Source organism: Sphaerodactylus townsendi, linkage group LG14, assembly GCF_021028975.2.
Source record: "Sphaerodactylus townsendi isolate TG3544 linkage group LG14, MPM_Stown_v2.3, whole genome shotgun sequence".
In the NCBI taxonomy this organism is placed as follows: Eukaryota; Metazoa; Chordata; class Lepidosauria; order Squamata; family Sphaerodactylidae; genus Sphaerodactylus; species Sphaerodactylus townsendi.
The window spans coordinates 36,514,728-36,527,795 of NC_059438.1; the positions used below are offsets into that span (position 1 = coordinate 36,514,728).

The window sequence follows — 13,068 nt, forward strand, 5'->3', positions numbered from 1 at the left end:
TATTAATTTCATTTCTGTACCGTTAGTACATACAATAACATTAAGATTAAAAGGAAAATTCAGATGATCACTACGATTTCATGTAGATACTATCCTAATTTCCATATATACAAAAATACAAACAAATCCAAAGCAAAATCCAAAACTGGAAATCAGAAAAACTGAAGAAGGAAGAAAAGATGGCAGAAAAGGGGAGGGCATTTAGATGGGAAAAACCATTGCTGCAGACCCTTTGGAATGACATTAGATACCACAGGGCTCTGTTCTCACTAGACTGAGCATTGCACCAGCTTGGGGCCAGGGTGGAGAAAGCCCTGGCTGAGGCTAGCCAGACATCTTTGGGGCCAGGGATCACTAGCAGATTGTTGCAGAATGCAATGCTGTTCAGAGAACATACTGGGAGAGGAAGTTCCATAGTTCCAATGCTTCTAGACCATTAAAGGTCTTTAAGGGTTAAGTACCAGAAAGATTTGGTACTCCATCTGGAGCCAATGCAGCTGGAGGAGCACCTGTTGAATATGTGTCCGGCTGACCCACAGGTCCCAGCTTCAGGGTGGTCAAGATGTCATGGTCAACCAGATCTAGTGCAGTTGTCGGAGAGAGCAGTAATAGCAGCGCCGAACCACTTTGGTTCAGGTGTCTCTGGAGGTTGTCCGTGAGGGCAACCAGAGCCATCTTTCCCCCATGGCCAGTGTGGAAGCTGGATTGAAATGGACCCAAGACTGATGTGTCCTCCAGAAAGGCCTGGAGCTGCTCCACAGCAGCTCTCTCAATGATCTTAGCCAGGAAAGAAAGACGGGAATTCTGGGCAGTAATTGGAGGGATCTATAGGATGTTTCGTTCCCAGAGCGGCCTTACCACAGCCTCTTTTAATCCCTCAAGAAAGGTCTCTGAACCCAGGGACAGGTTGGTAATATTCTTCAAGGGCCCCCCTCCACATTCTCACTGGCCTTCATGAGCTAGGGTTGGCACGGGTCCAACAGCAATGTGGTAGGTAGGCTTCACAGCTCTCAGAACTTGGAACATCATCTTGGAAGAACCAGCTGAATTGGTCCAGTGCGACTGCACTGATGGCTAATGAGCCTCTAGTTCAGGGGTCTGCAACCTGTGGCTCTCCAGATGTTTGTGGACTACAAGTCCCATCAGCCCCTGCCAGCATGGCCAATTGGCCATGCTGGCAAGGGTTGATGGGAATTGTAGTCCATGAACATCTGGAGAGCCACAGGTTGCAGACCCCTGCCCTCTGGAGTGATAACATCTTACCTGCAAAAAAGCTCGCAAATAACGGCTAAGCGCCAGATTGCTAATAATTTGGGGCCCCTCAGACAGGGCTGTCAGTGACCAAACTATCCTAGACAATTGAGCTGGATGTGATGCAATGCCTTTTGTGGTCTTCACCACCATCTCATAGGCATCTGATAAAATGTTCTCTGCCAAACTTGCTGTAGCCATCTCAGTTCCTGCTTTTTCCTCCTCAGCTCCAAGATATACCACGGAGCTAACTTGGCACGGGAACGGAGAGCGTGTCGGTCACAGTGTGCAAAGAAGCAGCTGTAGAAACACACCCCCACCCCACCCCGGTGTCCTCAAACATATATTGCACTGTAAAAACCACTATTTATATGGCTCCACGTAAGCTTCACAACAGAAGCCAATCATGGCTGCAAGGGCCAATTCAAAAATGTCTGAGAGGCACAACACTCCTAGGGCACCAGTGATATAAACTCCGTGTGTTCCCCAGCAAACATACAACCTTTGTAATCTGTAGTTGGCGCCTGAGCATATTCAACAAGTGATACTGTGAAGCTGCGGCGGGGATTTATTTTGAGGGTGGAATTCAAGTTTGAGCAGGGACGCCAACCATGTTTTCCCCTTCTCTGCTGCAGCTCATCCCACCTCTTCCTTTGAAAAGGCTCAGTGTGGGAGTAGCCTTGATCTTCCTGCACTGAGTTTCCCTACACCTTCCAATTACACAACACGCTTTACCAAAGAACAGCTTCCCTTGATGTTAAGATTTTGCCACAAGCTCGACTTGCTCCTTGTGAGTCAAGTCATAAGCTCCGGAATTCGTTTGGGCGCAGTTCTGTCACCTGTGTGCCATCCCTCCACATTTTCACAACGGTGGTGTCAGTTTTTCCTCCTAGTGTGCAGTGGCGTAGGAGGTTAAGAGCTCGTGTATCTAATCTGGAGGAACTGGGTTTGATTCCCAGCTCTGCCGCCTGAGCTGTGGAGGCTTATCTGGGGAATTCAGATTAGCCTGTGCACTCCCATACACACCAGCTGGGTGACCTTGATAGGTCAAGCAGGTCCTCTGAATTCCCAGGTCTCGTTGTTTAAAAGTCTCTCGTCCCTTCCTGTTACGGAGAGATGCCTTTTTCCAAACAGGTGTCTTGTCTCACCTAAGACTCTTCCGCTTCAGGCTCAGCTCAGGCACGGGTGCCAGCACAAGGGCCAATCAACACTGTATTTTTCCAAGTATTCCCATCCCCCATCCCACATCATTCTATCCACTGACAGCTGCCGAATCGTTCCCAAAATAAACTTCTGCAGAGTTCTTCCCAAAATAAACTGGGGAAGGCAAAAGCTACCCAGGGAGGAACTTCAGGTGCCTCGGGAAGAGAACGGCATGAATCAAGATCTGTAGCCTGGGGCAGGAACCAGTGCTATTGAGACAAAGATTTAAAAAGGACTTGGCCACACATTCCTTCTAACCAATCATTGCTAGCAGCAGCAGCTGCTGCTTTGCCTTCAGAGAGCACTTAAAGCCAGGCTCTGTTTGAGTCCCAAAGCCTTCCCCCAAGTTCACGTATGTGTTCTCTTTACATATTGTGCCCCTTTCCCTTTAGGCCCTGGGGTTCTTTAAAACTTAGGCTCACTACTTTCTGAGAACCTCAGTCCACTGGGCATCTTAGTGGATCGTTCCAAGGGAATGTCAGCTCAATGCATGGCAGCTGTGAAAAGGGCAAACTCTCTGCTGGGGATAATTAGGAAAGGAGTTGATAATAAAACTGCAAGGATTGTCATGCCCTTATATAAAGCCGTGGTGCGACCGCACTTGGGAGTCCTGTGTTCAGTTCTGGTCACCACATCTCAAAAATTATATCGAAGAGATAGAAAAAGTGCAGAGAAGGGCAACGAGGAAGATTGAGGGATTGGAGCACCTTCCTTATGAGGAGAGGCTGCAGCGTTTGGGACTCTTTAGTTTGGAGAGGAGACGTCTAAGGGGGGATATGATTGAAGTCTATAAAATTATGCATGAGGTAGAAAATGTCGACAGGGAGAAATTTTTCTCTCTTTCTCACAATACTAGAACCAGGGGGCATCCATTGAAAATGCTGGGGGGAAGAATTAGCACTAATAAAAGGAAACACTTTTTCACACAACATGTGATTGGTGTTTGGAATATGCTGCCACAGGAGGTGGTGATGGCCACTAACCTGGATAGCTTTAAAAGGGGTTTGGACAGATTTATGGAGAAGTTGATCTATAGCTACCAATCTTGATCCTCCTTGATCTGAGATTGCAAATGCCTTAGCAGACCAGGTGCTCAGGAGCAGCAGCAGCAGAAGGCCATTGCTTTCACCTCCTGCAGGTGTGCTCCCAAAGGCACCTGGCGGGCCACTGCGAGTAGCAGAGAGCTGGACTAGATGGACTCTGGTCTGATCCAGCTGGCTTGTTCTTATGTTCTTAAGCAGTACCCCACCACCCATCTCCTACTGACAACCAGCCAACAGGATTCTTCCCTGATGTGGGATTCCACTTGGGGTGCTCTGAACCTCTGAGGCACCTGCTCAGCCAGTCAACAGCAGAGGGATCACCCCCACCCCACCCATGAGAAACCCCCCATGGATCAGACGCACGCATGCTTCATGCCACCTCAATTCAAAAACATTTACTTAGACATCAAAAGTGAAGCTGGTGGACGTCACCCAGAGTTACTTGGCCCACCCCCCCGCAGGAAGAAAAGTCTGGATTGTTTTTTGGCCGCCAAGGACCAAACGGGCCACCCCTGGCTCTGAAGTCAACTTCCAAATGCCTCCCTGACTTTTGCCCGCTTGAAATGGGCTTTTCTTCACCACTCCAAACAGCTGTTGGCCACAGAGAACGTACCAAAGTATCCAACGTTCCCCTCTCCGTCACGCTTTCTCTCGAAGCGCCTAATAAAAATAGAAAATGAGGGAGGGGGAATGTAGCCCCCAGACAATCTTTGGTTACAGATGTTGCCACAACCGGTCAGCCTAACATCGAAGTAGAAAAACGTACGCGCGCTGATTTTCTTTTGGTGCTTCAAGGCAAGCCAACGGTCACAGGTCCTTGCCTAGAGAGCCAGCTGCTGCTTTGTAATCCCAGGGCGAAGTGTGCAAACAGCTTCCTTCTGCTCAACCGGGAGAGCGGCGAATGCGTGATGTGGCAACCCCCGGCCCATGCTGCGCTGCCCAACAGGGGGGTGGAGGGAGGGGCTGCCCAGCAGCTGCAGGGAGGGGTCCGGGGGCTCTGCCCAGCTACCGCTTCCGCTCCCCCTTTTGTGTCCTCTTCTTCTCCTTCTCTTTGCGCTCCTGTTTGGCCAACTTGTCTTTCTCACGCTGGAGTTTGTCCTGCTCCTTCTTCCGCTGCGATTCGTCCCGCAAATGGTCCCTCTCCAGTTTCCGGGCATTCACCACGTCTGTAAGGTTGGTGTTTTTGAACAAGGCTGGTGGGAAGGAAGTTGAGGAGAGCAAGGAACGTGACGGCCAACGCCTGAGCAGGGTGGGAGAGCAGCCAAAGCCGGGCCCCTTTTTTGGGAAAGGAAAGAGATCTGACATCCACCTAGAGGAGGCAACGCCAGCCTTGCCGTTTGAGGCTTCTGATATTGTGTCGTTTAAATAACACTCTTTTTAAGGATCGCAGGCTACTACTGGGTTTTCTTCTGTAAACCAGTTTAAATAAATGAGGCAGGGTGTACATTTTTCCATACAAGATAAACCAATGAGCCCTTTGGGGATAGGGTGGTATACTACACTTAATAAATAATAATAAATAATAATGTGGGGTTTTTGTAAGGAGAAATGCCAAGGACACAGTGGAGCAGTTTGTACAATACGAGGGCATGACGGGCATTATTTGTTATCATTGGCATAAACATGCCAACCCCCAGATCAGGGGTCTGCAACCTGCGGCTCTCCAGATGTTCGTGGACTACAATTCCCATCAACCCCTGCCAGCATGGCAGGTTGCAGACCCCTGCCCCAGAAGGAGCCTGGAGCTATCCCGGAATTATAACTGACCTCCCAACCGCAGAGATCAGTTCCCTGAAGAAAAATGGCTGCTCTGGAGGGCGGGCTCCATGGCTGTGTGTTGCACGGAGGTCCCTCCCTTCCCCAAAACCTTCCTCCACAGCTGTACCCCCAAATCTCCCCAAAGAATTTCCTAACCTGTGCTGTCACGTGACCTAAGGCTGCCTGCCCAGCTGGCTTAACTTCTGAGGCGTGAAACAGGGTCTCTACCGGACCATGGCCACTCAGCCTGGAAAACCGACAACAGCCAGTTAATTCTGGCTGCGAAAAGCCTTCGACAAGACCCCAGGAGCTCCCCAGCAAAACGACGGCGAAGGGAAGGAGATTCCCAGCCTCTCAACCCCCCGCGAAGCAGAGACCCAGTCCTACGGAGAGGAGGCTTCTTTTCAAGCCAAATCTCCCTCCTGATGTCACCGGCCGTGCACGGCTTCAAACAAGCAGCCCAGAAAGGATACAGTGCTCGGAGTTGATGGTTATTGGGGCTGCCGCTGCCCCAGAGCCATTCTGAACGTCCAGATCAGTGGAATGAGTCAAGGACAAGCAACAATTACTCTGATTACACAGGATAAAGAGTGCTGTCTCACAAAAAGGGGTGAAAGGTAGCAGGGGTGTGTAGGGATGATGAGGGCCCCAGTTCTAGGCTTGGGGTGTGCACGTCATGACTGGGCTCAGAGCAACACGCCCCTCGTGTTGTCCTGCACACTGGCTATCTATTGGACCATCTGCCAATCCCCTCCCTTCCCAGGGCTTGATCACTGGGGTGGGGTGCCAGACGTCTTCTATTATTAATCAATTATTTATTGAAGGCTACTACTGCTGCCGTAGTTTTATAGTTTTCAGGCTTTGTATTTTAACTGGGGTTGTTCGATTTGTTTTATTGTATTGTTGTTTGTTGTGCACTGCCCCGAGCCCTTTGGGGGTAGGGCGGTTTACCAAATCGAATAAAACAAACAAACAAACAAACAAACAAACAAACAAACAAACAAACAAACAAACAAACAAACAAACAAACAAACAAACAAACAAACAAACAGGGAACAGGGCTGAGAGGCACCCTCCTTTTCTTCCTCTCACTGGCTCCCAGCTTCTCCCAACTCCTTTGCAGAAGGCGCGCCACACATTCTCTTCACTCACCACTCACGTGGACACACGCTGAAAGGAACTGCTGCCGGATCAGCCACCCAAACACGATCACACCCGCACATACACACCCCAAGCCGCCAGGATTGCGAAGCCAAACTGGGAACCAAAGTCCCGTTCCCCTGCACCCTGCTTCTGGAACATTCAAGGCATTCATTTGCAGGTTTTCCAAATCCCAACTGCGACCACAAGCAGGCAACCAGTTTTATCTTGCCCTTTTCCCAGCCATAATGGATAGACTTTAAAAAAAGGGCGTCTATGTGAGCGGCCGGCACAACAGCTGGTGTCAAGTAGTGACTCTGCCCAACCTGACGGCGACTCGGCTATAGCCCCTGCTCAGCATTTGGCTTGCCCCTCAGACTCGTGACGCACAGCGGCCGTTTTTGAATGCTCTTCGTTTGAGAGCAGTTGAGGAACGGGGACCTCGCAAGGTAACACTGTATGTTCGTGGAGCTCCCTCGGGGGATGAAGAGAGCTTCACGCAAATGGGAAACCCCACATTTCGGGCCACCTTTTCTTACCCCTCTTGAAATGCTCAGTGAGACAAGAATGAAAGTGAGACAAGAAATTTCTGGGCGTCATGATTAAAGAGGACCTGACCTGGGGCGTACAGACTGCCGCGGTGGTTAAGAAGGCCCAGCAAAAACTGTACTATCTGAGACTTTTAAGGAAACAACAACTGGATGGAAAACTCCTGGTGTCCTTTTACCGCTGTGCTATAGAGAGTGTCTTAACCTACTGCATCTGCGTATGGTTCTCCAGTTGCACAGTGGCAGATAGGAAGGCGCTCCAAAGGGTGATCACTACTGCACAGAGGATTATCGGCTACCCTCTCCCCTCCTTGGAAGAACTCTACAATTCCCGAAGCCTAAAGTAAGCCCAAAATATTCCGAGAGACCTGTCTCATCCAGCACACTCTCTTTTTGAACTGTCACCATCCAGCAGACGATACAGGTCTATCAAAACTAGGACAAAGAGGCTCAGAGACAGCTTCTACTCTAGAGCTGTGGCTGTGCAGAACTCCGTGGCTTCGTGTTGATGTGTTTGGGGCTGTCTAGGGATGGGTGGAGGAAGGGGAAAGTGAGGATGGGGTATGAGTCTGAAATTGTGAGCATCGAGGAATGCTGCTGTAAATTTCGTTGTGCGGGCACAATGACAATAAAATGCTTATGCTTAATGGCCAAAGCTTTCGCCCCTGGGACAACTCAGCCACCCCACAAAACACAGCAAGGTTTTCAGAATTTTTTGTGCAGAAAGGATATTCCTCTTCATCAGTCACCTCTGCATACTGGGCGAGGAGGGCAGCCTTCTGGAGCGTCTCCTCCTTTGAGGCCTCCTTGGGCTTCACCACAATCTGCGCCTGCTTCTCGATCATGGTGGCAATGGCCTGGATCTCATCTGCCAGGGAAAGGAGGGAATCAAACAGGGAGGACATGTACATGAGAGACCCCCCCCGCCCCCCGAGCAGAGGTGGGCAGTGGTCCTTCCACAAGCATGACCTGCGTTTCCCCTAAAGCTCACCCTTAAGACTTGGTGAGTACGGCACGGCACGGCCAAAACTCTGAAACTACTTGGCTGGAAGGGAAAGGTGGGGCTGGACCAGTTTGCAGGAGAGGTTGGAGGGTTTGCTTCTATTCTGAGCCAAGGACGTCACATTCAGAACCAATGGCAAGAATCGAGCATTTAAAATGAACCCAAAAACATGGTCTGCCCCCACTCAACCCCAACTGCCAATGGGCTGTCTCAAGGAGCTCCCATCACAGCTAGATCATGCACTGATCACAGCTCATTTTGAAGACTTCAGGACACTTGTCATGAGGAAGAAGAAGAAGAAGAAGAAGAAGAAGAAGAAGAAGAAGAAGAAGAAGAAGAAGAAGAAGAAGAAGAGTTGGACTTATAACCCCCTTTCTCTCCTATAGGAGACTCAAAGGGGCTTACAATCTCCCCCCCTTCACAACAAACACCCTGTGAGGTAGGTGGGGCTGAGAGAGCTCTGAAGAACTGTGACTAGCCCAAGGTCACCCAACTGGCGTGTGTGGGAGTGCACAGGCTAATCTGAATTCCCCAGAAAGGCCTCCACAGCTCAGGCAATGTGATCTTATCAGCAAAGGCAACTCCTCCTGATTTACAGAACTCAGTTACTATCAAGGGGGCAGGTTTGAGATCTCCTACTGATCTTGCCGGAATGTCTCCAACCAGCCTGCTTCAGGAAGGCTGAAGCCACCACCCAGCCACGCCCTCTTGTCTACTCAAGAGTAGTCCCCTGACAAGAGTAGTCCCCTGCCTGCATGCAATCACCTGTCGTTGCTATCCAGGAAAGACACCCCCCTCCGTTAATCCAAGCAGAGCCAGGAAATCCAATAGGTGCTTATCTTGAACTCATCCCAAATGTATCCTCTTTAGCTTTTGGGGGTTTTTAGCTGGCACCTCCAACAATTGCTGCTCTGCCAGCCAAAGGGGGGTGAGGGTGGTCTTACCGCTCCTCAGTCTGACAACTCACTTTCGCTTTCTTTGGGATTTCGAGATATTTCCTTGTTACACAGGAGCGTCTCCCCCACCCCCTCCCCACTTTACCTTTTAATTGTTTTATTGGGAATCTGGAAGTTTTGCTGAGTTCCCCTGCTAGTCTACTCCCCCCCTCCCCAACCCATCTTAAGTGCTGCCTCCAGAAGAGACCCTACGAAAAACCATGTGGGGTTGCAGCGAATAGGGGAATAGAGCTATGTTGCTCCTTCTCCCATAGGTAGACTACAACCCATTAGAAGATGGACAGTTCTACTACAGTAATGTCCAAGTTGAAGATGTTCTTATGTTCTTAAGATGACATATCGTGTTTCCCCGAATATAAGACAGTGTCTTATATTAAATTTTGCTCCCAAAGATGCGCTATGTCTTATTTTCAGGGAATGTCTTATTTTTCTGTGTTCTGTTCGTTGGGCATGCTTCCAAACAAAAACTTTGCTATGTCTTACTTTCGGGGGATGCCTTATATTTTGCACTTCAGCAAAACCTCTACTATGTCTTATTTTTTGGGGATGTCTTATATTCGGGGAAACAGGGTAGTACAGAAGCGAAATTAACCTTCCTTTGGAGGTTCCTGCATATCATGCATCTTACTGCTTTTCAAAACTCCACCAGGAAAGATTTCCGATGGAAGTCCTTGACAATATTTTACACAAATAACGAAGGAGAAAACCATGCATTTGATACCGGACAGAGACAAACATTTGACACACAGCGTCTGTTTGTGTGGGCGGCTGAAAGAATGAGGCGCAGCTGTTCCTTCCAAGCCCTCTCGCCCCCTCCTTGCCCTCACTGGCACCGTCATCACCCACCCTGCAGGTAAGACACAAAACCTCCTCTTGGATTCCTCCCTCCCCATCACTCTCCGCCCGGCCAGTTTGCTTCTCTTGCTCTTGTGCCTCTTCCTCTCTGCTGCCTTTGCAAAAGATCTGGTTCCCACTATAGTCTTCCTCCACCTCACCTGTGTCAGGTCTGTGCCATACTTGGACCGGCAGCTCGCACGTACGCAGTCCCGATGCAGACGGGCCAGTTATTATCATTGCTCAAAGGCCATGAAGCCTCTAGCTCAGTGATTCCCAACCAGGGTTCCGTGGTACCCTGAGCACATCCCAGGGGTACCATGAGAATGCTACCACCTCCCCCCCCCCACCGGAATAAGAACATAAGAACATAAGAACAAGCCAGCTGGATCAGACCAGAGTCCATCTAGTCCAGCTCTCTGCTACTCGCAGTGGCCCACCAGGTGCCTTTGGGAGTTCACATGTAGGATGTGAAAGCAATGGCCTTCTGTGGCTGTTGCTCCCGAGCACCTGGACTGTTAAGGCATTTGCAATCTCAGATCAAAGAGGATCAAGATTGGTAGCCATAAATCGACTTCTCCTCCATAAATCTGTCCAAGCCCCTTTTAAAGCTATCCAGGTTAGTGGCCATCACCACCTCCTGTGGCAGCATATTCCAAACACCAATCACACGTTGCGTGAAGAAGTGTTTCCTTTTATTAGTTCTAATTCTTCCCCCCAGCATTTTCAATGAATGCCCCCTGGTTCTAGTATTGTGAGAAAGAGAGAAAAATTTCTCTCTGTCAACATTTTCTACCCCATGCATAATTTTATAGACTTCAATCATATCCCCCCTCAGACGTCTCCTCTCCAAACTAAAGAGTCCCAAACGCTGCAGCCTTTCCTCATAAGGAAGGTGCTGCAGTCCCTCAATCATCCTCGTCGCCCTTCTCTGCACTTTTTCTATCTCTTCAATATCCTTTTTGAGATGTGGCGACCAGAACTGAACACAGTACTCCAAGTGCGGTCGCACCACAGCTTTATATAAGGGCATGACAATCTTTGCAGTTTTATTCTCAATTCCTTTCCTAATTATCCCCAGCATAGAGTTTGCCTTTTTCACAGCTGCCATACATTGAGTTGACATTCCCATGGAACTATCAACTAAGACGCCCAAATCCCTTTCCTGGTCTGTGACTGATAGCACTGACCCCTGTAGCATGTATGTGAAGTTTGGATTTTTTGCCCCTATGTGCATCACTTTGCATTTTGCTACATTGAACTGCATTTGCCATTTCTTAGCCCACTCACCTAATTTATCAAGGTCCGCTTGGAGCTCCTCGCAATCCTTTGTGGTTCTCACCACCCTACATAATTTGGTATCATCTGCAAACTTGGCCACCACGCTACCCACCCCTACTTCCAGGTCATTTATGAATAGGTTAAAGAGCACTGGTCCCAATACGGATCCTTGGGGGACACCACTCCCTACATCTCTCCATTGTGAGAATTTCCCATTTACACCCACTCTTTGCTTCCTGTTTCTCAACCAGTTTTTAATCCATAGGAGGACTTCCCCTCTTATTCCTTCATTGCTGAGTTTTCTCAATAGTCTCTGGTGAGGAACTTTGTCAAAAGCCTTTTGGAAATCCAAGTAGACAATGTCCACTGGTTCCCCCTTATCCACATGCCTGTTTACATCCTCAAAGAACTCTAGTAAGTTTGTAAGACAGGATTTGCCTCTGCAAAAGCCATGCTGACTCTTTCTCAGCAGGTCTTGCTTTTCTACATGTTTTATAATTTTATCTTTAATGACAGATTCTACTAATTTACCAGGAACAGATGTCAAACTGACTGGCCTGTAATTTCCCGGGTCCCCCCTAGATCCTTTCTTAAAGATTGGTGTGACATTGGCCATCTTCCAGTCTTCAGGGATGGAGCCTGATTTCAGGGATAAGTTGCATATTAAAGTGAGAAGATCAGCAATTTCATGCTTGAGCTCTTTAAGAACTCTTGGGTGAATGCAATCTGGGCCAGGGGATTTGGTAACATTTAGTTTATCAATGGCTGCCAGAACTTCTTCCTTGTCTACCACTATCTTTGTTAGTTCCTCGGATTCGCCTCCTAAGAAGCTTGGTTCAGGTGCAGGAATTTTCCTCACCTCCTCTTGGGTGAAGACAGATGCAAAGAATTCATTCAGCTTTTCTGCAATCTCCCTGTCATCTTTTAGCACACCCTTTGTTCCTTTGTCATCTAACGGGCCTACCGCTTCCCTTGCTGGCTTCCTGCTTTTGATGTACTTGAAGAACTGTTTGTTGCTGGTTTTGATGTTCACAGCCATGTGTTCCTCATAATCCTTTTTTGCCTCCCTTACAGCTAACTTGCTTCTCTTTTGCCACCATTTGTGTTCTCTCTGGTATTCTTTATCAGTTAAGTTGGACTTCCATTTTCTAAAAGACATCTTTTTTTTCCTAATAATTTCCTCAACGTCCCTTGTTAACCATGGTGGCTTTCTTTTGGACTGGGCGCTGCCTTTCCTAACCTGCGGAACACATTCCAGCTGAGCTTTTGTGACTGTGTTTTTAAATAACCTCCAAGCATCTTGGACATTTTTGACTCTCTTGATTTTCCCTTTCAGCTTCCTGCGCACTATCCCCCTCATCTTTGAGAAATTTCCCTTTCTGAAGGCAAATGTAACTACATTAGTAGTTGTCACTTGTTCGCATGCAGAGATACTGAATCTGACAGCATTGTGGTCGCTGTTCCCTATCGGCTCAACAACACTGACTTCCCGCACCAGGTCCTGGGTCCCACATAGAATTAGATCTAGGATCACATCTCCCCTGGTTGGTTCTACAACCATCTGCTCTAAGCCACAGTCATTTAGCATATCCAGGAATGTTCTCTCCTTACTATGACCCCCACCCCCCCCCCCCCCTGCCCCCCCCCAACCCCCGCCCCCCCCGCCCCCCCCCCCCCACACCCCCCCCCCCGTTCCCCCCCCCCCCCCCCCCCCTTTGTTGGCCTCTCTAATTTCTTTTTCCATCTCAGAATCCTCTTGTGCGCTTTGGTCAGGGGGACGATAATATATTCCTAATGTTAAACTATGCTTCACCCCTGGTATTGATATCCACAGTGCTTCTGTAGGGGAATCAGCTCCCCCTGCATTGTCTATTTTATGTGACACTATGCTCTCTTTGATGTAGAGGGCCACTCCACCCCCAATACGCCCTGTCCTATCCTTCCTGTAGAGCCTGTAACCTGGGATAACAGCATCCCACTGGTTCTCCTCATTCCACCATGTCTCTGTGATGCCCACTATATCAATGTCCTCCTTCAAAACTCTGTACTCC

The 13,068-nt window shown here is 48.9% G+C and overlaps 2 protein-coding genes across 8 annotated transcripts in view; both read right to left on the reverse strand.

Annotated features, from left to right (window-relative positions):
• LOC125443515 (protocadherin beta-16-like) overlaps positions 1 to 13,068 on the reverse strand; it is a 431,392-nt gene that overhangs the window by 188,020 nt on the left and 230,304 nt on the right. The gene's annotated exons all lie outside the window — the stretch shown is intronic.
• CCDC43 (coiled-coil domain containing 43) lies at positions 3,878 to 8,131 on the reverse strand. Its single transcript, XM_048515714.1, has 3 exons — positions 7,676 to 8,131; positions 5,729 to 5,793; positions 3,878 to 4,690 (listed from the first exon to the last, which is right to left on the reverse strand). The coding sequence occupies exons 1-3, from the start codon at positions 7,852 to 7,854 to the stop codon at positions 4,503 to 4,505; spliced, it is 432 nt and encodes a 143-aa protein (XP_048371671.1). The 5' UTR covers positions 7,855 to 8,131; the 3' UTR covers positions 3,878 to 4,502.

Excerpts from the sequence above, each read along its gene's own strand:
- CCDC43 (XM_048515714.1), bottom strand. The coding sequence starts at position 7,854 with ATGTACATGTCCTCCCTGTTTGATTCCCTCCTTTCCCTGGCAGATGAG. Across the intron at positions 5,794-7,675 it reads GAGGTGACTGATGAAGAGGA|TGATCTGGACGTTCAGAATG; the intron begins ATATCCTTTCTG and ends GACTCATTCCAC. Across the intron at positions 4,691-5,728 it reads AACCATCAACTCCGAGCACT|CCTTGTTCAAAAACACCAAC; the intron begins GTATCCTTTCTG and ends CCTTCCCACCAG.